The sequence below is a fragment of the Alosa pseudoharengus genome, unplaced genomic scaffold, assembly GCF_046254945.1.
Source record: "Alosa pseudoharengus isolate Yale_2024_CS ecotype anadromous, Long Island Sound unplaced genomic scaffold, YU_APseudo_1.1 YU_APseudo_1.1_scf_5, whole genome shotgun sequence".
Classification (NCBI taxonomy): domain Eukaryota; kingdom Metazoa; phylum Chordata; class Actinopteri; order Clupeiformes; family Clupeidae; genus Alosa; species Alosa pseudoharengus.
This window is the reverse complement of record NW_027468837.1, coordinates 19,429,009-19,448,668: the sequence shown is the minus strand read 5'-3', so window position 1 is coordinate 19,448,668 and position 19,660 is coordinate 19,429,009. Positions and strand designations below refer to the sequence as shown.

The window sequence follows — 19,660 nt, the reverse complement described above, 5'->3', positions numbered from 1 at the left end:
ACCGAAACAAAAGTGCAAAGCTTTGCAGATATTTTATTGTATTTCTTTAGTGGCCAAATCAATATTCAAGAACCACGTTAGCAACCCTACATAAATCAGAGGAGTAATTAGTTGTTACATAATAGGCCCTGGTGCAACTTGCCACTGTGTATAACTCCTACATATTCATGATGCCCCTTTGGTATTTTTAGCATCCTCCTCCGGGTGGTTCAATGTCAGTGTCTCGTTCTAAGTACCACAGCCCGAGGTCAGCTGGTCACGGTGTGGACAGTGTGCCATCTGGTGCAGCTCCTGTACAGGTGGGAATCGATTGTGTGGTCATGAAGTCTCCAACTCCCAGCTCCATAGTGCTGAGTAATCCAGCAGCTGGTCTGAGTTGAATCAAAGGACCTTCAATGCTCAGTTGGGGAAACACAGCAGGCCACTAGTGGGAGTCTGACAGGTGATGAATCACTATTTTGATCTTTGGGACATTTGACTCAATCACGTTTAAATCATCTACATGATCTTACAATATCTTATATATTTGAATTGCGTTTCCATAGGCAGCTGTCAAACTAATGAAAAGGTAAAGGTATAGTATAGGCAATATTAGAGCAATATTAGTTGAACCCAAAGGATACAACAATGTGATAATAACATAGATCTGTTTCTAATTGAAGTAATATTACATCCACTCTGTAGCAATGTAGGCCTACTATAACAACATGCTGTAACATTGTACTGGAAGTAACTCAATACAAATGTCCACACATTTCCTTTAGCCTAGAATAGAATCTCTATTGACAGAGGGATAACACTTAAGCTTTGCGTCTTTGATATCAAGACCAAGGTCAGTTCTCTATAAATCCACAGTGCAAACAATTATCCACAAATAATATGAGTGCTCTCACACTCATTCATGTCTACACATACAGAACCAGAACTTGTTCACAAAAAGTGTGAACAAGTGTTGAAAGTAAGACAACTTGCATTGAAAACAACACAACTCTGTCCAGTAGGAACAACACATTCGTTTTAAGAGTGAGTGAACATATCCTGTGTCATTTAGCTTGCCTTGATTTGATGAGTCATGCAAATAAATCAAATATGATGATCTTGTAATATGTTGGGACACACACTCCTACCCTCTGCACATAATTTAGGTTTCCCTTTGTAAGTTCAAAATAATAATTACTTTGAAAGTGACAGAGTAACCAGTAGTAGTAGAGGTTATTTCAAGGCCAGGATCAGGAGAGATAATGATGTAGAAATGGGACTGCTCCAATCATGGAGCAAAGATTTAGAGAATAGAATAAGACCAAGCTCTTGAAGTCAACCCTCTGAGTAGCCTATTCTCAGTACCAACATGAGACTAATTATAGTGATAAAACATCCAGTTTAAAGGCATTGTCAACAACAACTATCACTGAATTCATTGTATAGGCTGAATTTATACTGACATATAATATAACATTTCATTTTATTACCTCCTCTGGCACATACTGTATAGTAGGTTACTTCATTTGTTTATAGTTAGCCTTCCAGCCTAGTTTAAAGTGACAATTCGCTGTGAAAATTCTGGCGGATGGCCTATCATTTTACAGCTATCATTTCATCATTGTTTTTCTTGTTCTGAATGTGGGCTTTTTTGCACTGTGTCATACTCTGTAAGCAAGGATCTATCTCTATCTATGTAGGCTATCTAAAGAAATATACCTCAGATGGCCAGTAGAGAGATGTTCAGTCCAGGCTGTATCATGACTGGTCTCATTTACAGGAGCTCATTTAATTTAATTTAACTGCAGTAGGCCTAAATATTGCTTCAATCACAAATAGCTCGCATTCGTGTGGAAACAGTTCATTGGACAAGACAGAAAACAGTTCAACTATTCTCAGAAGTGATCTGATTTAATTATTGTTATCCTGAATAGGAAGATTACATTTGCGATAGGACCTATACGGACTTCTGAGACTGAGTTTATCTTTCCCACATTCAAAGTCAGATGTTCTAACAGTACACGTACTTTAAACCTGAGGCATCTCAGTCCACCTATTGTAGTTCAGCGGGCGTGGCCTAAAACTTTTTTTTAATCCCACCTCTTTTTACCCTTCTCTCCTTTTCTTGTCGTTGTTGGGAGGAAAGTGACACGCCATAGAACATCAGAATGTTTCAATTTGGGTCAAAGTTATTACTTGTGTTTCTGCTGGCATTTCCATGCGGTCTGCTCTCTGTTGGTAAGTTTTTTTAGAACTTGTACGTTTTCTAAACTTTTCGCGTTGAGTATCTGGTGGTGGTAGCAGGGTAGTCTGTCTGTCTGTGTGTCTGATGGGTTGGAGACGTTTATATTGACGTGGCATAACTTTCATTCATTTGTGTTGCCGCCGAGTTCCAAATATGATCTAGAGATACAATGTCGCACTTAATTCCAGTCGTGACTTTTTGTTTGACATGTTCGTTCAAAATAAGTGTTCTTTTGACAGTAACGTGCTACCAGCTCACACATATCTTTGGTGACGTGTCCTAAGCGATATACTGACTCCCGTTACGGCTGTTGCTGATACAAGCACTGATTCTCAGCATTTTTCTCTTTTGTAGCGAAGTGTGTTGCACAACAGTAGATTATAATTTGAAGGCAGATTCTGGGACGAGAATGTATCGTGGTAAGCAAATAACGCTTACCTGATCGCCTTTGCTTGAAATGGTGGCCTACATTTGCTAAACTTCAGCCATCTGAATTGTTTCAGACACTGTTGGGTCACAACTGCTTTAGAAGTAGACCGTCAGAAAAATAACTGCATATTGTACTAGGCTACTATAATGTGTAGCATTATTCTTTGTGACAACGAGATCCAATGAAAAGGCGAATGCACATGTTATCCATACACATAGGCTACTGCATCTGCATGTCATCAAAAATTCGATATGCTCTCTGATTTTATTTAACTTTTTTACCCTATTCTTCCAGGGCATGTATCCGCAGAGGATGAACTGGAGGATGAGGTTCCAGATGCTGCAGTCGAAGAAGAGGAAGATGAATTAGAGGAAGATGAAGTGGTGGTGGAGGACCCTCAAGCTACAGACACAGTGAGTGTTACTAAACACACAGACACTTGTCGTTGTTCTGGCTTTGCTTGTGATCATTGTGTCACTCCAGTGACTTCTCTAGACCCATATGTAGTGCATAGTGCACTTCAAATAGTCCATACTTTCTTGTATGAAATGCTACATATAACAGTTGTGTGAATTGCTGTTACACATTATACTAAGCTTAACTACGCTTTGCTAAAGAAGTATTGAAAATGCACAAATGCACTCATCTGTACAATATAAGAGCTGTGGTGTTATTTGACCACTGCAGGACACAGAGGATGATTTAGATGAAGATGCTGCTGCTACAGATGTGACCTCTCATCCTGATGCTGACACCACCATCATCTTTGTGACTGGAGAAGGTATGGCTTGGCTTTTCTATTGTCATTGTCTTCTTCCTCCTCTTCCTCATTCTCCTCATATTCAGACAAGGACTTTAGTAAGTCTTTTCCACTGACCATTCTCTCAAAAACCTGTCCCTGCAGAGTTTGCTGCCAATGAGATTGTGAAGTTCCTTGTGGGTTTCACCAACAAGGGCAGCACTGATTTCACCGTGCAGTCTTTGGAGGCCTCCTTCCGTTATCCTCAGGACTTCCAGTTCTACATCCAGAATGTGAGTCCAGTGGACCATTGCGTTTCCTGTTGGCCTGTCAGACTCTTGACGGATCAATACACATTACATTGACTGAGTTTGCAGATGCTCTTATCCAAAGTGACTTACAAATGAGGCTTGTGCACAGTAGTAAGAGATTTTGTGTAAGTGCAAGTGCTGAGTACTAAATCTACTCAGTAGGACAAAGTGCAAGGAAAACAAGTTAAGAAGTGTAGAGTTACACAGGTGAATGAGTGAATATATGTACAGATGTCTAGACACAAGATCATGCCTTAAAGTCTAGTCAGTCAGCTTGAGCTATGAGACGGTTTAGGTACCGTATGTACTTGAAGTACTCTTTCTAAGTGTGTTCTGTTAAATGTGACAGGCTGAGTTATTACAAGTGAATAATGTACATAGTTTTACATTATGTTAATGTTTCCTGTTCCTCATTTGAAGTGTGTGTGTGTGTGTGTGTTTTTTTGGGGGACAGTTCACAGCGTTGCCCCTGAGCACAGTGGTCCAGCCTGAGAAACAGGCATCTTTCGAATATTCCTTCATCCCTGCCCAGCCCATGGCTGGCCGTCCATTCGGCCTGGTCATTTTGCTGAACTACCAGGATGGCGAGGTGAGAGAAATGTCATTCTCATCGTTCTGCACACATCTATATCAGTGATGTTGTTCATTTTTGGCTGAAGCGTGATCATTTTGTGATCTTGTTTAATGTTGACTTTATGTTTATTTGTGTGCCAATAGGGAAATACTTTCCAGAGTGCCATCTACAACCAGACTGTCACCATCACTGAGCTGGATGAGGGACTGGACGGAGAGACGTAAGTCCCGCTACTACAGGGCCATTCACACCAGATACGATAACTGTAACTAACGATGTAAGGAGAGAAATCGGCCCAAACAAAGCGTAGAAAGAGAGAGGGATAGAGAGAAAGATAGAGAGAGGAAGACAAAGGGAGACAGAGAGAGAGACGGAGACAGAGAGAAAGGCTGAGAGGTCAGAGCAAAGGCAAACGAGCAAAGACAAAAGTTCAACGCTTTTGAGTATTCAAGACCCTCCCATCCGGCTTGCAGGTCTTTGGATAGCTGGTGGGATAGGTGTGGGTGTGAGGCTTGTGGTTCTCACACCTAAAGATTACGGTGTAGTTTTTAATCTACAACTAAGCACAAATACATTAAATTGTGATGAAACCATGATCAGTGTTGCTCACATTACAAGTATTAATTCAAGACCAAACATTAATGTATTATTCACAACATTGATTGACAGTGATTTCAGAGGTAAACAATACTGCATGATAATTAGTTTGGCCTGGTCCCTGTGGAGTTATGAATGTCCTTTGTTTGTAATTGGGGTAGCCATGTGGCAGACCTTTTCAGTTTTGTCCTGAAATATTGGCCTTGCAACTAAAGGCATTCTTTAGAAATGCAAAAAGAGTTGGCCAGAAAGCTGGTCTTTACAACAATATGAGTGTCCACACTGACTGAACTTGACTGAATATCGCTCTGAACGTGAGCCCCAACAATATTGTTCTTCATATCGTTATTGTTATAATTTGTGTGGACATTCATATTAGCTAGAGCGATACTTTCTTACTATTACCATTCTTGGAGTGAATGGCCCTTAGTGTGCTTTTTGCTTGTTTTGAAATGATGGACACTGTTTTGTGCTTACAGATAGTGAGTCATAACAAATACCTCTCTGAGGAATTCTTAAACTTTTAATGGGTGAATTGGGAAATAAAATACATTTGATTCACACCTGAGTTTTACATTGTTGTCCTTTTTTCTATCCCTCTGTCTTATTTCATTGCAGAATGTTCATGTACATATTCCTTGGTGGACTGATTGTTCTCGGCGCCTTTGGATTGTACCAGGTTTTGGAATCCCGCACGGTATGAATTTGATATTGAATGTCAATAGATATATTCTGTATAGTAAATTGTGGCTACAGTGAAAATTTGTTCTGGGCCCACAGCTAGCACAAATATATGTAGCAAAAAAAGGACTCTGTCCAACAGCATGAAAAACATACATCAAATGATCAGTATCAAATGATACCATGTTACATTTACATGTAGTTGTTGGGGGCAGCCGTGGCCTACTGGTTAGCGCTTCGGACTTGTAACCGAAGGTTTGCCGGTTCGAACCCCGACCAGTAGGCACGGCTGAAGTGCCCTTGAGCAAGGCACTTTACCCTTCACTGCTCCCCGAGCGCCGCTGTTGTTGCAGGCAGCTCACTGCGCCGGGATTAGTGTGTGCTTCACCTCACTGTGTGTTCACTGTGTGCTAAGTGTGTTTCACTAATTCACGGATTGGGATAAATGCAGAGACTAAATTTCCCTCACGGGATCAAAAAAGTATATATACTTATACTTATACTTATACTTAACTGACGGTTTTATAGAAAGTGACTTGCACCAATCAAGATACGATAAAGGTACAGTCCCACTAGGATATTGTTACTGCAGCAACAATAGCAACAAGTAGGCTACTACTTGGATCAAATAGAATAACAGTTCAAGTGAAGTCAAGGGGTTGGAAGGGGGATGGGGGTTAGGATAGGGAAGAAGGTAGTGGTAAGTGCTACATTAAGCATGTCCAGCTGTTAGTACCGCTAAGAGAGGACGTACTCATCCGTGCCTACTGGTTAGGGATTCAGACTTGTGAACGGTGGCCGGTTCGATCCCAGACTGGTAGGAAAAATGTGGGTGAGTGACTGAACAGCGCTCTCCCACTTGAGCAAGGCACCTAACCCCCAACTGCTCCCCGGATGCCGAATCAAGGGCTGCCCACTGCTATGTGTGTATGTGTGCTCCTAGTGTGCTCACTGCTGAGGGTGTGTGTGTGTGTTTGAATGGGTGTACACTGTGTGTGTGTGTGTGTACTTTGGGTAAAGTGCAGAGCACAAATTTCCCCTTGGGGGTCTAAAAATATCTATCTATCTATCACTCACCTTACCCACTCCCCCTTGGTTACGGAGTGCACCCAGGTGGGTAGCCCTTACAGGTAAATTAAGTTCCCTTGGTTAGTGTGTAGGGCGTAACACTGCACTCAGCTTTGAGACAAACTTCACTCTCCCTAACAGAAACAGGTTATCACGGAACCATGGATTTGTTTACAGGCGTGTCCTACTCATGCGGAACTTAGATTTTGAAACATCATTGAAATAACATGACATTTTGAAACAACATGACGTGCCGCATCAATTAACATACACCCTCGACAAGGGGGCATCCTTATTCACTCTGCGTTGAAGGGTTTATAATACACTACTACTTAACAGTAATTGGTTTCGGATGGCCCTTATTATGACGGACCCTTCACGTGAACACGCAAACCAAGTGCAAGTGGCGAGGGAGAGGGTGAAGTAACTAGGAAAGTAACTTGAAAAGGGCCATAAAGTCTGCTTGTGTGGAATATCTTATGAACTGTGCTAACATCTGTGCCATTCCACCTGCAGAGGAAGAGGCTTCCAGTCAAGGTGGAGACAGGCACCGGGGGCATGGGTGACGTTGACATCAGCTGGATCCCTCAGGAGACCCTTAACGTAATGAGTGAGTAGAGTACATGTGGATCGAAGTCTTTATATGTCTGAGCCCACCTTAATACATGACGCGCCATTTGTTGTCACTGTGCTGACTGACGTCAAACTGATGTTGTTATTTCCAATCCAGTACAAACACTGATTAGTTTGAAACTTGTTTGATGGCGAAAGCTTAATCGTGAAAACCGCTCTAAGATATGTATCACCACAGATGACAGACTCTCATGAATAAACACTGCTCTGTTCTCTCTCTCTCTCTCTTTCTCTTTCTCTCTCTCTCTCTTTGTATTTGTGTTTCTCTCTCTCTTTTCCAAGACAAAGCCTCCCCGAAAGCCTCACCAAGGAAGCGCGCCAAGAGAACAGCTGGCACCACAGACCAGTAAACCAGTCGCATGTGGCTCATCTTCATATCCATGTACGAGTGCTCAAGGCCCACATGCTGTAAGCTCCATCTACCCAGCCACCACACGGCTCTCAAAAAGCGGGCTGTCACCATCAGACGAGACCTCACTCAATGCCCCCACACCCTCCTCCTCCTCCTCCTCCTTTCTCACACTCAAGACTCAGCCATCTCATCCGGAGCTGTCTGACCAACGAGACGGAAGCATGGGACTCCAAATGAATGAGACGGGGCCCATATCAACAGAGCAAATTTACATTTAAACAGATCACGGTGGGGACTGATCCTTTTAATCAGCATACTGGCAATAGCACTGCAAGACAAATATGAGTTGAGACTGGGTGATTCAATCAGCATACTAAACCAAAGACGGAGGAGGTGGTTCTTCTTTGCCAAATGAAAAAAAAAACAGCACACTACATTTTTGTTTAAGAAAAGGGGTTCAATAATTTCCATTTTGATACTATGTCCTCAGTCTATGTTCTTTCCTACAACTGTTCTGTAGCTATTTCTTGGCTGTTATAGTCTGGTACAGTTTGAAATGTGTGTAGGTAAGAGGACTAATGATGCCCTGAGCCATTCCCCTAGTTTATTTTGATGGACTCCACACTGTCTTATAAGTAACCCTGGTCTGGGTTTATTTATATGAGTTATAATTTTGAAATATATTGTGGAGAAGATATTTTTGATTGTTTTTTTTTCTTTTTTTGTATCACTGTGATGCTGGTTATTTCTTCCTCATAACATCTACAAAGGCAAGGTTTGCATAAGTATGTCTTGAAATAAGAAATAAATTCTCAAAGTGTTCCACTTATGCGTTTATAGAAGTAAGTAGTCCAAGAGTCTGTTTTTGTGTGTGAGTGTGTGTGTGTCTCTAAAACATTCTCTACCTTCACAGTCTGCCACTTTTTATTCACCCAAGGATTTTGTTCTCTTGTATACCCATTTGTCTTTGGTGTAGAGATATAGCTGACAAGGTGATACAGTCAGCACTATGATAAACACACCATTCCATCTTGCACAACCGTACGGCGGCGATGTACGCGTGAATAAGTGGTCAGCTTTACGATGACGGACCATTGATAAACGTTTGACCGGGGGATGGTACGATGTTATTGGTGCAGGGTGTAATGAATGGAGCATCCTCCTCCTCGGCGGAAGCGCACGACGGGGTAGCGACTGAGGGGCTGGCACTGAAGGTGTGAACTGAACCCGCGGTGTGTGAAATGGAGCGGTTTGTGGACAAGGAAACTTCGTTTTGCTGACACAGCAGGAACGCAGAAAAAATACTTGTATTATCGGCTCGTTTTTCTCATCTGAATTCGCACTTGACTTCTCATCTTTCCACTGATGGCTTGTCTTGCCCTGGGTCGGGTTTGATATGGGATTTATGTCGGCTGAGGCTAGATTTAGTGCCGTAGTTGCAGTAGGTAAGGCGCTTCTTAACAGTATGTGCATGCAGTCATTGTCTATCCCGTTTGTGTGCGTCGTAGGGATGTTCATATGAAATCTGGTTCTAACGCATGCAGTGAACCTTTTATAAAAATGAGTATCTGTAATGTTTTGTTCAGGTAAAGGCATTTGTCATTGTTCAGTGGGTTAGAGTGGAAGGGTGAATGATACCATCTCAAATGTTATTCCAAGAGAGTGAAAACCCCGTTATCACGATAAGGCGACTAAAAATAGTTTGGGTGGGACCTGAGACATTCAGCGTCTAAGGGGAAGATCAGGACGCGTATTACGCATGTGATTAATATTTTATTCGCATTAGCTTTTACAGTAATTTCTACAATATATAGTTACGTGACAAAAAGTACTATGAAGTGTCCACAGCTGATGCTGTTCTCTATCTCCGAATAACATATTTTGTTTTAAAGGACACTGACTGCTGAGAGATATCAAATTACATAGAGTTCAGTCAGCTCCTGTACATTGGACGCAAGGTTCTACGAGCCCACCACTTCATCTATAACTACTCCACCTTTGAACCATCCCACCGTAGCGCTGACGCCCGGGATTTATTGGATTGGATTTATTGGATTGGAACATATACCACATCTCAACTAGGGGTGCTGACAGTAGATCGATTAGGTGCTGGGACAAAGATGAGGTTCGAAGAGGAGGGGGGAGTTTAGCATTTTACTGTAGCATTCGTTTCCTTTCAAACACGCTGATACAGATCATATCATCCTTGGGGAATCTAATCAGCACAATGAATGGAAAGGTTAACACTAATCATTTTATTATTATTTATTTATTTTTATTTTTTAAAAGGTGATGTCATGAGGTAAGACAATGGGTGTCAGTATGTCCTCACTACTGCTGCATCTCACAGCAGCATCTGCAGCAGCATCAACAATCGAGATGGTAGTCTGACCTACTTTTGCCATCTTCTAATTTTTTGTCTTTGAACTTCCATTTCTTAGACATGTCTCTCCCTTTGTAGGCTACCCACTGAGTTCTCTCTCTCTCTCTCACTCTCACTCTCTCGGTGTCTCTGTCTGACTGCCTCCTCTATTCGTCCCTCCAGTGCTCTTGGCTGTAGCCCAGGTGTCTGCAGATGTAAAGTGTGAGAACATCTACAAGGACTTCTCCGACTGTGTCCTGGAGCTGGGGGAGAGCATGGACAACCAGCAGGAGAATGTCACCAGTGAGAAGGGCGTGGAAGCTGTCTGCAGGTAGGCTGCTTTTGCGAGGGGGCGTGTTGGAGGTGTTATAAGGTCATAGGATCTATTAAATTATGTGTGAGGGCTGGCATTAATACATACATGAATAGACAAATGTAAAAAAGGTAGCATCATCTGATGCTTTTCCTCCAACAGTGGCTGTTGACTTATAATTTTCTATGATGCAAAACATTGTAACTCACAGTATCAAGAAGCATACCAGACATGCACAGAGCAAATAACTGTCGGTACCTAAAAAGTATCACTGGACTGTAATCTCTGTGAGACAAATTAGAGAGATAAGGATCTCTCCAGTGCACTCTCACTGACTGAGGGAGGAAGAATAAAAAAATCAATAATATTATTAAACGCTGGATTACATTGAAGGGCAGTAGGAACAAAAGGGAGAGGGTTGGAATCTCAGAGGGACATGGCAGAAATGAACCGAGCTGAGACTCTGAGTCTTCTAACTGAATAATTTATGACTCCAGCGGATCCTGCTACAGTAATGAAATTCAGGGGCCATCTTGTTTTTTTTCTGTGTCATTGTTACTGAAAGCATTCCAGGACCACCAGATTGGTAGATACACTGGCTCACACAAAGACATCAGGCCTATCCGTTGACTTGATACTGGTACAGTTTCATCTTGAGCGATCTTCCCTTATGAAGATGTTACTGTCTTGCCTGAAGCTAGCGCACACATAATTAATTCTAATAGCTAGGGATTGAAAGAACGTAGGCAATAAAACCCCTCCATGGCTGAGCAGGCATAAAGATAAAGGTTAAAGGATGGGAAAAAGTGGGGGGAAAAGAGATGGGCGCCGTTAACTGAAAACAAATGGGAGGCTGGATGAGAACCCACAATATGAATGGTTAATTTGCCAGGGAGATGAAGATGAAGATGCCGGTGAGGAAGGCTCTGTAATTGCTGCTGCTCTCTCCTACAGCCACTGGGAGGCGTTCCACTCCTGCGCTCTCACCGCACTCTCCGACTGTCAGGAGGAAGCAGGGCCCATATGGGAGACTTTAAGGGCAGACTCCAGGAAGCTCCGGTTCCAGGGCAGCCTGTTCGACCTGTGCAGCCCCAACGCCGCCCCCGGCCTGGGCTTGGCCTGGCTGCCCATGTCCCTGCTCTTGCTTCCCCTGGTGGTCCAGCTGCTGTCAGGGCCAGAGTCCATCTGTCCGTCCCTATAGACTCCATACATTCCTCTCTCTCTCTCTCTCTCTCTCTCTCTCTCTCTCTCTCTCTCTCTCTCTCTCTCTCTCTCTCTCTCTCTCCATCCCTGCACGTTCTCCCACCTGGGTGGTCTTCTTCCTCAGCATGTTTAATACATGAGGATTATGCTGGATGAGATGATGCAGAAGGCACCAGGCAAAGCAATGGCATTCAAATAAGAATACATGATGAAATATTTGGAATCTGTGCCTCCTCCTTAAGGTAAAAAAAGATGAATGGCGTGACATTTTTATGTGTGTTTTTAAAGTGTTGTGAAAAAAGGTGATGTGTTAAAAGAATGACCCTGTACTGTGACAATCAACCCATCCTCCTGATCAAGCACAGCCCCCCCATCCCCCCCCCCCCCCCCACTTCTGAAACCACACTGTTAGGATTGGAGTACCTTAGCTGCTATAAGAAAACACCAAAAAGAGTAATAGTAATACCATCCCATGCACTTAAAACATAACGTTAACACTTGATGCTTTATAAAAGACATTAACAAAATACTGCATTGATACATACTTTCCAATAATCCAATGTAATAAATCTGTAATGATTAAAAACAAAACAGTATGCAATCAATACCCTGTTCAATAACATGAAGTTACAACATTTTGTATTGCCTAAAGTACTTAATTTCAGTATGAAGCACAGCGACACTCACTGACATTGAAAGTATCTACATATGGCAATATACAAATTCAGTTTATAATGTAACAATATGGCTAAGGGCATTGTGGGGAAAGAGGGCATCTTGGAATTTTACTGAGCATGTGTGCTTCACACTGTGTGCACAAGTTTCATTTGATGTAATATCCAGATATTGTAGGATCAACCATTTTATGGCTGTGAATTGTGGCATGTATGCAGTAATTTTACTATCTGTATTTGGCTTACATTTGAAGAAAAGTAGTCTGGATGCAGGAAAGTAGAGATTAATTATATGATGAATGCAAAGATGATTTATGTTTTTGTATACAGTATTTGTGGTAAATTAAAGAATTTAGCCACTAATCTCTGAAAGCATCTAGTGGCCAAATGTCTTAATTATACATATATTTATTCTAACTCCAGTACTTCTGTAATCTGTAAACAACCATGCTATCAATTTGACTATTCTTTAAAAAAGGTAATAACCAACAGTAAAAGGCTCACAGATGCAGAGATTTTAAAAAGAGATTTATAATAAGTCAAATGTGTTTTCTGCTTGTTAAAATAAAGATTGTATGTGCCCAATGTTAGTTTATTGTCAGTGTTCTTATGGCATTCCTAGTGTCAACGCAATGTCTGGGTATGACAGTATGTGTGTCTCCTGGCAAGTCTCAGTGTAACTGCATGCTGTTGTATGCACTCTGAAATCCATGTTTGAGCCTTGTTTTTTGGTTTGACAAATCCAGGCACAAGGACAGCTGGTAGACGGCTCTTTCTGTAGCTGTTGTTGTTTTTTTTAATCCATGTCTAGCCAATCAATATTGACCTGAGCAGGAGGTTTGTTAAAATGTTCCAAGAGTTCAAGAATACATTTCATCCATTTCATTTTTAGACTTTACGCATCCACCCTCTGTGGTGAAAGGAATACTTCAGATTGGTATCAGATGGAGTATGTGACTATATTACTACTACTATTACTATTACTACTATCATTACATCTGTCTAGGTCGACATACCAAGTTTGACACTAACCTTACTCAATTTACCCTAGTTTTTGTCATGATGGGAATATTCTTTGCTGAAACGGTTGCCTTGTGTGGAAATGACATGCCTGACACAAATGACACTGAACTGTAAATTGAAATGAAATCCCCTCTGTAAGGGAAGGATTTTGTTCTAGAAATATTACACTTATCATTCAACAAGGACACTGGGGAGAAGCTCTACTGGGTACAGGAAGCAGTGCATTTTACGACATAGACACTATTTATGCTTCCTTCCCAACCAAATGCAGTGGCTCACATAAGCTGGTTTTCTGCAGTGTCAAGCTTACAGCCAAATGCTCTAGCATTCACTGCAGTACCTCTATGTGGGGGGTGGGTCCAAAAGTCGTTAAAGTCGGGCACATTTTAATTAATCTCATTCAAAAACCTCATCTCTGGGGTTAGGGGTGCTTTAGCCCTAGGTGCATGCAGGGATTAGGACCTAAATGGCAAACGCCCTGTTCCTGTTAATGAGGATTTCATACTGTGTGTAACAGCTGCCCATCAGTCTTTAATTAACATGCTTCCATCTGCTGATATGCTGTTCATTATAGTGGTGGTGGAGTGTGTGTGTCCTCAGGGGGTGAAGGGGTGGGGGGTTGCAGGCAGAGCAATACCCTTTAGAGAGTATCAAATATTCATGAGTCTATATTGGCCGTCGTAACGGCTCCCCTCCTTCCTCTTAGCTGCCATTTACCAAGGTAAATAGGAAGGGAAATGCAGCCAGGCAGTGTGCAGATCACTCCCCCATCTTGTCATCTCGCAGAAACCATCCGAGTGCCTGTAATCAGAGGCTTATCGAATGCTTGTGTTGCTCGAAAGCCTGTCCACGATCTGCGGCTCCTTCCTTCAGTGGCTTCACTCCACACGGCAAGAGCAAACAGAATACCTGCTTCCTTGCCCATTTCGGCACTGAGACATTGGCGACAGCAAGAGAGCCCAAATCCATAGCAGATCATTAGTGTACACACTCACTCACAAGAATAGAGTGAGTGTGTGTGCTTGTGAGTGATAAGACTGAACATGTCGGGCAAGTATTGCTGAAGCAAAGGACTAGTCATGGGTTCCTTGACTCCTAGCCTGGGCAGGGTTCCTCCTAAGGAATAGTGGTAGCAACAATGTACGCTTTTATCATTTACATGGTAATGCAAATACATGGGCTGAAATGCTTGCCTTCCCAAGTTAGTGGTCAAAGTTATTCCATAAAACATATATAATTCAAGAACCAGGAGCACGAATAACAATTATGAACAATAGATAATTACTAGATAGATAGATACTTACTATACTGTACTGTATTGCCAGTACGTCTGTACCATTACAATGTATGACCCATGGAATAATGTTTGGGAATTACAAGTTGGAAGCAGTGTGCAAAAAGGTACACTTTTTAATTGTATTAAAAGTCGAAGTGTGGGATTCAAGTCATTAGCAAATCTGAATGAATGAATTTATTAAAGCAAACTTGAGGTAACCCAGGGAAAGATTATGACTTCCTGTCCAATTAGTTTAAATAGTGCATCAGTTTAAATTGTTAAAATAAAGCACACCACATAATAAAATGTACAAAAATGATGCCCGAATGGTGGCTGCTTTTCATGAACAGGGCACAAAGTCAGTAAACCTCTTGTTAACCTTGTATCCCTTCTCAAGTATTCAGCACAGGTTGTGTGATCTATTCCTATCTGAAATGCATATTGCATATCTGGATTGTACCCATTTCTGGCCAAGTCAAGTAAATATTTGTTTGACTGCTTTTTATGACATTTAAGCCGCTCTTAATTACAAAGGATGCATACTTATTATGTATTGAGTATGAATGACAAACATTCCTTCTCCATGTCTGTTTTTACCTGTGCTATGATGACAGTTCTCAAAAAAATAATAATAAGGTTTTACTTTGTTGTATATTTACGATAGTACCTCATTATGGGCCAACAAAAGCAAGATGATGCACAGATCCATATATAACCGTTTTCTCTCTCTTCAGAAATGTGTACTAATCATTATAAAATTCTAAAATTGCAGCCGCTTAAGAATGTCAGAGAAAATAAATAAAACACAACATAATCTATACATCAGCGATTACAGGGGCATTCTTTGCTTATTGACATAACTGTTCAATCTCTGACAGAAGACCTTTGTTCCAGGTCAATTCAGTCAAGTGTAGTCATTGATAATGTAGCAACAGAAAGCAACAGAAAGACTGAAAATGGCAGCTAGTCCAGCCTGTCCACAGTCCACCCCGAGAATGCCAGTACGAATGATCCCTCAGAGGTTTGATTTGGGTCCGGTGTTGACTGGAATAGCTCGGAGCTCAGTCCGCATGCACAGGTATTCCCCGATGACGGCCATTAGGGCCATACATGCCACGTTGACGAGCCACCAGGAGAGAGAGGCGGGCAGGTGAGAGTTGTACACCCAGCATCCGATCATGTGAAAGAAATGCACTGTGACGGTGAAATCCAAGCACTGCTTGCCGCGCCGGATGAAGAACCAGAGGCCGAGAGCACTGTTTATACAAAGACAAACCATTACTTCACTTTCCATGTGCAATGCGATTTTTAAAAGTTATCCCAAATCAAAGAATATGCTCATTGGTGTAAATGTTCTAAAGAACTACCTGCTAGACTAGATTTGCTGCTGATTGTCTGTGTGCATAGCATACCACTGAGAGATTAACACTACATTGTCTATATGGAATGCTACCATCTGATTTTTCTCAGAAATGTATTGAGAGAAATGGTAATGACAACTTACCATGTCAATGAATTTAAGATGAATGCCATCATTGAGAGTCTGCCTTGAGGTGTCGCGAAACCAACTACCTGCAAATACAGTTGACAATATTATCATAAAGTCTAAAAAGCAAATATCCCACACAACAGATACTATTGCAGACTTACCTCATAGCTGAAAATTTGGTCGAGAGATCTATTTGTCTGTACAAGGCTATCAACACCAGCAAGCCACAATCCAAGGAAGCTATAATAGATGCACTGCATCAACGCAATCTGAGACACAATGAGAACTGGGTCCCAGATGTAGCTGCGGAAATGGCTGGCCATTCTGAAGTGACACTTTAAGAAAGCCGAATCTGAGTAGAGGTGGACTGAAGGTAGCCCGTGACTGTCTTCAGGCCTCCTCTCACCAGGTGTCTAAAAAGATAAATGCACCAGTTAAGCCCTTATGTCAGTGGGAAATGTACCCATGGAAAACCCATGGACAGAAGCATAGTATCAATGCAAACATTTATAAACCGAGAAACACATAAACCGATATTTATCCTAAACAATCCATACGAGATATTGTCTGATTTCGTTAATGCCTGGTTAGTTGTTCTAAAATTACACAAACTCAATAATGTTTACCATCGTTTTGTTGCATTTCTCTAGTCATCATTAACGTGACAACAGTTAGAGCACTTCTCAAAATAACTGAGTGCAAACTGCACCATATAATGGATTACCTTAAGTATCTTGCTCAAAATGTTTACTTTATGACTCTCAAAAGCAAGTAGCCTATGTATTTATACCAATAAAACTGTCAGTGCAATCAAAACGACAAATCCTTATGCCATTGTTTATGAACAAACTGCTTAGTGGTGTTGTCAATAAGACAGTTTACTAAGTATTTTCTAATGAAAAAAAAAATGCACATGGCAGCACTATTTTCTGTTTTTAAAGTTTTTACTGTACTGTACTGTTTGTAGTGCAATTTGTTGACAGACACTGTTACAGTATAAAGAAAACAGCAATGTGCAAAGGAAAAATTACACTTTTACAGTATAACATAGGAAACATCCCTTGGGCAGAGCTATGCACCACTGTAAGCCAGATTTACTGTTGCTGTCCGACAGGTCACATATGACATTATGTATGACAACTCGGTATGACAACTAGTTCAACATTTTTGCATGTAACAACAAAGCGATGGAATAAGGCCTATTTGTTTATGGGGTAGGACTATTCAACATGGAACCAACATGACATTAGCAATTTAAATTGTAAAAACAGGAGACGTGTGTACACTAGGTTGCATGGATGATATACTAAAGCATTTGCTGTTTGGTCAAAACCGAAACAAATTGTTTTTAAGATGTGTTCACGCGATAAGGTAATATGGAGTAAAGCCGTTTTGAGAATTTCAATTGTGATCCGAGAAAACTTGCTAGCCTGACCAGCAACAGCAACACAAACTTAGCTAACGTTTACAGTTAGCTACAACAATTTTAGGTAACGCCAGAGAATGTCTTGTAACGCTAATTATGTATGAATTGTGTGGCACAATTGTGGCTGTTTCACTGAGAATGTCCATGACACAAACATATTAATGTTGTTTCTGGTTCCTCAGACCTAATATATGTTGTATGAGGTGACGCAGACGTCCACATTAAGAAACATTGTTAGCTAACTAAGTAGCTAGCTGCTACAAAGCTAACTCAGTTTCTTTGAAATGTTGTCCACTTGACAAGTAACTAAATTTATTCATTGGTGTCACACCAAAAGCTTTCTTACAGCTGGTCAAAATAGCCACGATATCTGGTAAGGCACATTTGCCTTAGAACTGCGTAATTGTTTGCAACTGATAGCTAGCGTTAGCTAACAAACAGTGATAGCTTACCCTTTGCGTGGCCGTAAGTTAACGCTGCTTTCGGTAGTGAGTTGTCATGAAAGCAGCTAATCAAAATCGGATGATGGCATCTTCGATGTTATTTCCTATACTGCAAATTAATGGCGTTACATTGAACATTGTTATTGGTGAGAAAAACGCCAAGTAGTGTAATATTGCGTCTATAAGTTTCACCCAACAATTCTATGGGCAAATGGGAAATGGAAACGTCACGGGTTATAGGTCTACGATTGGACGACGACTCTTGTTACCTTTGACCTATGATCTTTCTCATTGTCTACAGTAGCCACCATGGTAACCACTGAGCCTAGATTAGGCCTAGATGTGTAGCGTTTCTTGCCGTTTTGGACAGTAGCCTTTCAAGCCATTCAGATGAGCGAATTCTGTTAGGCCTACACTGTCTATGGGCCTACACTGTAAAAGAGTTCAGACATCAGGTAGGCCTAATGCAAAGCTTCAAGGAGTTTTGTTTTAGTCTTGAGTTGAACTTATGGAGATACTGCATTTCCCAATCAAATAGCCTATCTGATTTCTTCTGAATCAGTTACTTGCTGTGTTTTGATGCATGTTATGAGAAAAATTGATGTCGGATTTCATGTAATGTAATGAACTGAATATTATAAACACACACACACACATACAGAGAGAGAGAGAGAGAGAGAGAGATCACATGTTATCCTACTGTAGCCTATAGCAATTTAATTTACATTTACATGTTGTGTTCTCATACAAAAGTCAGTTAGCTATATTTGTGTGTAGGCCTATTTACATAAAATAGGCCTACATAAAAAACACTGGTAAGTCTAAATAGACTGCCAATCCGGGGTAGGCCTACATTAACTGTAACAGGAATAGGTCCAGCGGTGTTTTACTGAGAAGGCTTGTATTTGACATTAAAATATGATTTTCATGAACCTCAAAATCTCTTTGTCAGGTTTCACCACTGTGTGAAGTCTAATTAGCTTTAATTATGTTAAATTATAAGCACTTGCTAGTGAAGCCTATTTGTTGTGCAGAGAGGCTGCTTTGTTGGTAGTTTTGTGTTGTCTGGTTTGGTTCATTGTCAGTATTTGTTGGTAGAAGACCCATGAGGAGGGTCTGGGACACCAGACACCACTGTTGAGCCTTCTGGAGGTGTTGCCTAGTTCAACGAAACTCTGAAGAAGGAAGGTGCCTGCTTGATAATCCCAGTGAAATGCATTTGATTGCTGTTCTGGTGGTGATCTTGTTGGTTTGGTTCTTTTCTGGCCACATCAATGGGGCATAGATACTTGCTAGTGAAGCCTAATTGTAACTCATTTTCAGCCAGTTAGATGCAACCAATTGGCCTAATTTAACATGAATTTTTCTTTTCTTTTTTTTTCTTTTTACTTTTTATTGTTTGTTGTCTCTCTTGTATGTCTTGGTGTCACGGGTACGCTGGCGACTACACCGCTCCGTCTGGCATATTTTGTCTTGTGTCATTTTTTTTTTTTTTTTTTTATTTATTTGATATCTTGATGTCTGTGCCTACAGGAATGCTGTGCAAGTAGCCCGCTCTGTCTGGCATCTGGCTATTTTGTGTTTGTAAATTGTCTTTTTTGTATTTTAAATTCCGTTTGTAAAACAACCTTAGTTGTCTTGAAAGGCGCTTTATAAATAAAATGTATTATTATTATTATTATTATTAGTTGCGCACAGAGGCTGCTATGTTGGTGATTTTGGGTTGTCTGCTTTGGTTTGTTGTCATTATTTGTTGGTAGAGGACCCATTATGAGTGTGGAGGGGGGTGAGCCTGGGACACCAGACACCACTGAAGAGGGCCTTCTAGAGGTGTTGTGGGCC

At 41.2% G+C, this 19,660-nt stretch overlaps 3 protein-coding genes across 3 annotated transcripts; 2 read left to right on the top strand and 1 right to left on the bottom strand.

Moving 5' to 3' along the window:
- The first annotated feature begins 2,084 nt into the window (after window positions 1–2,084).
- Window positions 2,085–8,451, top strand: LOC143104587 (translocon-associated protein subunit alpha-like). Its single transcript, XM_076268702.1, has 9 exons — window positions 2,085–2,217; window positions 2,949–3,067; window positions 3,342–3,435; window positions 3,559–3,686; window positions 4,159–4,293; window positions 4,422–4,498; window positions 5,494–5,572; window positions 7,141–7,234; window positions 7,540–8,451. The coding sequence occupies exons 1-9, from the start codon at window positions 2,148–2,150 to the stop codon at window positions 7,605–7,607; spliced, it is 864 nt and encodes a 287-aa protein (XP_076124817.1). The 5' UTR covers window positions 2,085–2,147; the 3' UTR covers window positions 7,608–8,451.
- A 554-nt stretch (window positions 8,452–9,005) lies between these two features.
- LOC143104838 (neuritin-like) lies at window positions 9,006–11,485 on the top strand. The gene is made up of 3 exons (XM_076269172.1): window positions 9,006–9,054; window positions 10,155–10,302; window positions 11,239–11,485. The coding sequence occupies exons 1-3, from the start codon at window positions 9,006–9,008 to the stop codon at window positions 11,483–11,485; spliced, it is 444 nt and encodes a 147-aa protein (XP_076125287.1).
- A 3,144-nt stretch (window positions 11,486–14,629) lies between these two features.
- sys1 (SYS1 golgi trafficking protein) lies at window positions 14,630–18,037 on the bottom strand. The gene is made up of 4 exons (XM_076268701.1): window positions 17,828–18,037; window positions 16,111–16,362; window positions 15,965–16,032; window positions 14,630–15,716 (listed from the first exon to the last, which is right to left on the bottom strand). The coding sequence occupies exons 2-4, from the start codon at window positions 16,270–16,272 to the stop codon at window positions 15,476–15,478; spliced, it is 471 nt and encodes a 156-aa protein (XP_076124816.1). The 5' UTR covers window positions 16,273–16,362; window positions 17,828–18,037; the 3' UTR covers window positions 14,630–15,475.
- Between the last annotated feature and the right edge of the window lie 1,623 nt (window positions 18,038–19,660).

Bases quoted from the DNA above. Each gene is read 5' to 3' on its own strand.
- LOC143104587 (XM_076268702.1), top strand. From the start codon at position 2,148: ATGTTTCAATTTGGGTCAAAGTTATTACTTGTGTTTCTGCTGGCATTT. The intron at 4,294-4,421 runs GTGAGAGAAATG...GTGTGCCAATAG, and splicing joins TGAACTACCAGGATGGCGAG to GGAAATACTTTCCAGAGTGC. The intron at 7,235-7,539 runs GTGAGTAGAGTA...CTCTTTTCCAAG, and splicing joins GGAGACCCTTAACGTAATGA to ACAAAGCCTCCCCGAAAGCC.
- LOC143104838 (XM_076269172.1), top strand. From the start codon at position 9,006: ATGGGATTTATGTCGGCTGAGGCTAGATTTAGTGCCGTAGTTGCAGTA. The intron at 9,055-10,154 runs GTAAGGCGCTTC...TCGTCCCTCCAG, and splicing joins TAGTGCCGTAGTTGCAGTAG to TGCTCTTGGCTGTAGCCCAG. The intron at 10,303-11,238 runs GTAGGCTGCTTT...TCTCTCCTACAG, and splicing joins GGCGTGGAAGCTGTCTGCAG to CCACTGGGAGGCGTTCCACT.
- sys1 (XM_076268701.1), bottom strand. From the start codon at position 16,272: ATGGCCAGCCATTTCCGCAGCTACATCTGGGACCCAGTTCTCATTGTG. The intron at 16,033-16,110 runs GTAAGTCTGCAA...CTGTATTTGCAG, and splicing joins ACCAAATTTTCAGCTATGAG to GTAGTTGGTTTCGCGACACC. The intron at 15,717-15,964 runs GTAAGTTGTCAT...TTGTATAAACAG, and splicing joins ATCTTAAATTCATTGACATG to TGCTCTCGGCCTCTGGTTCT.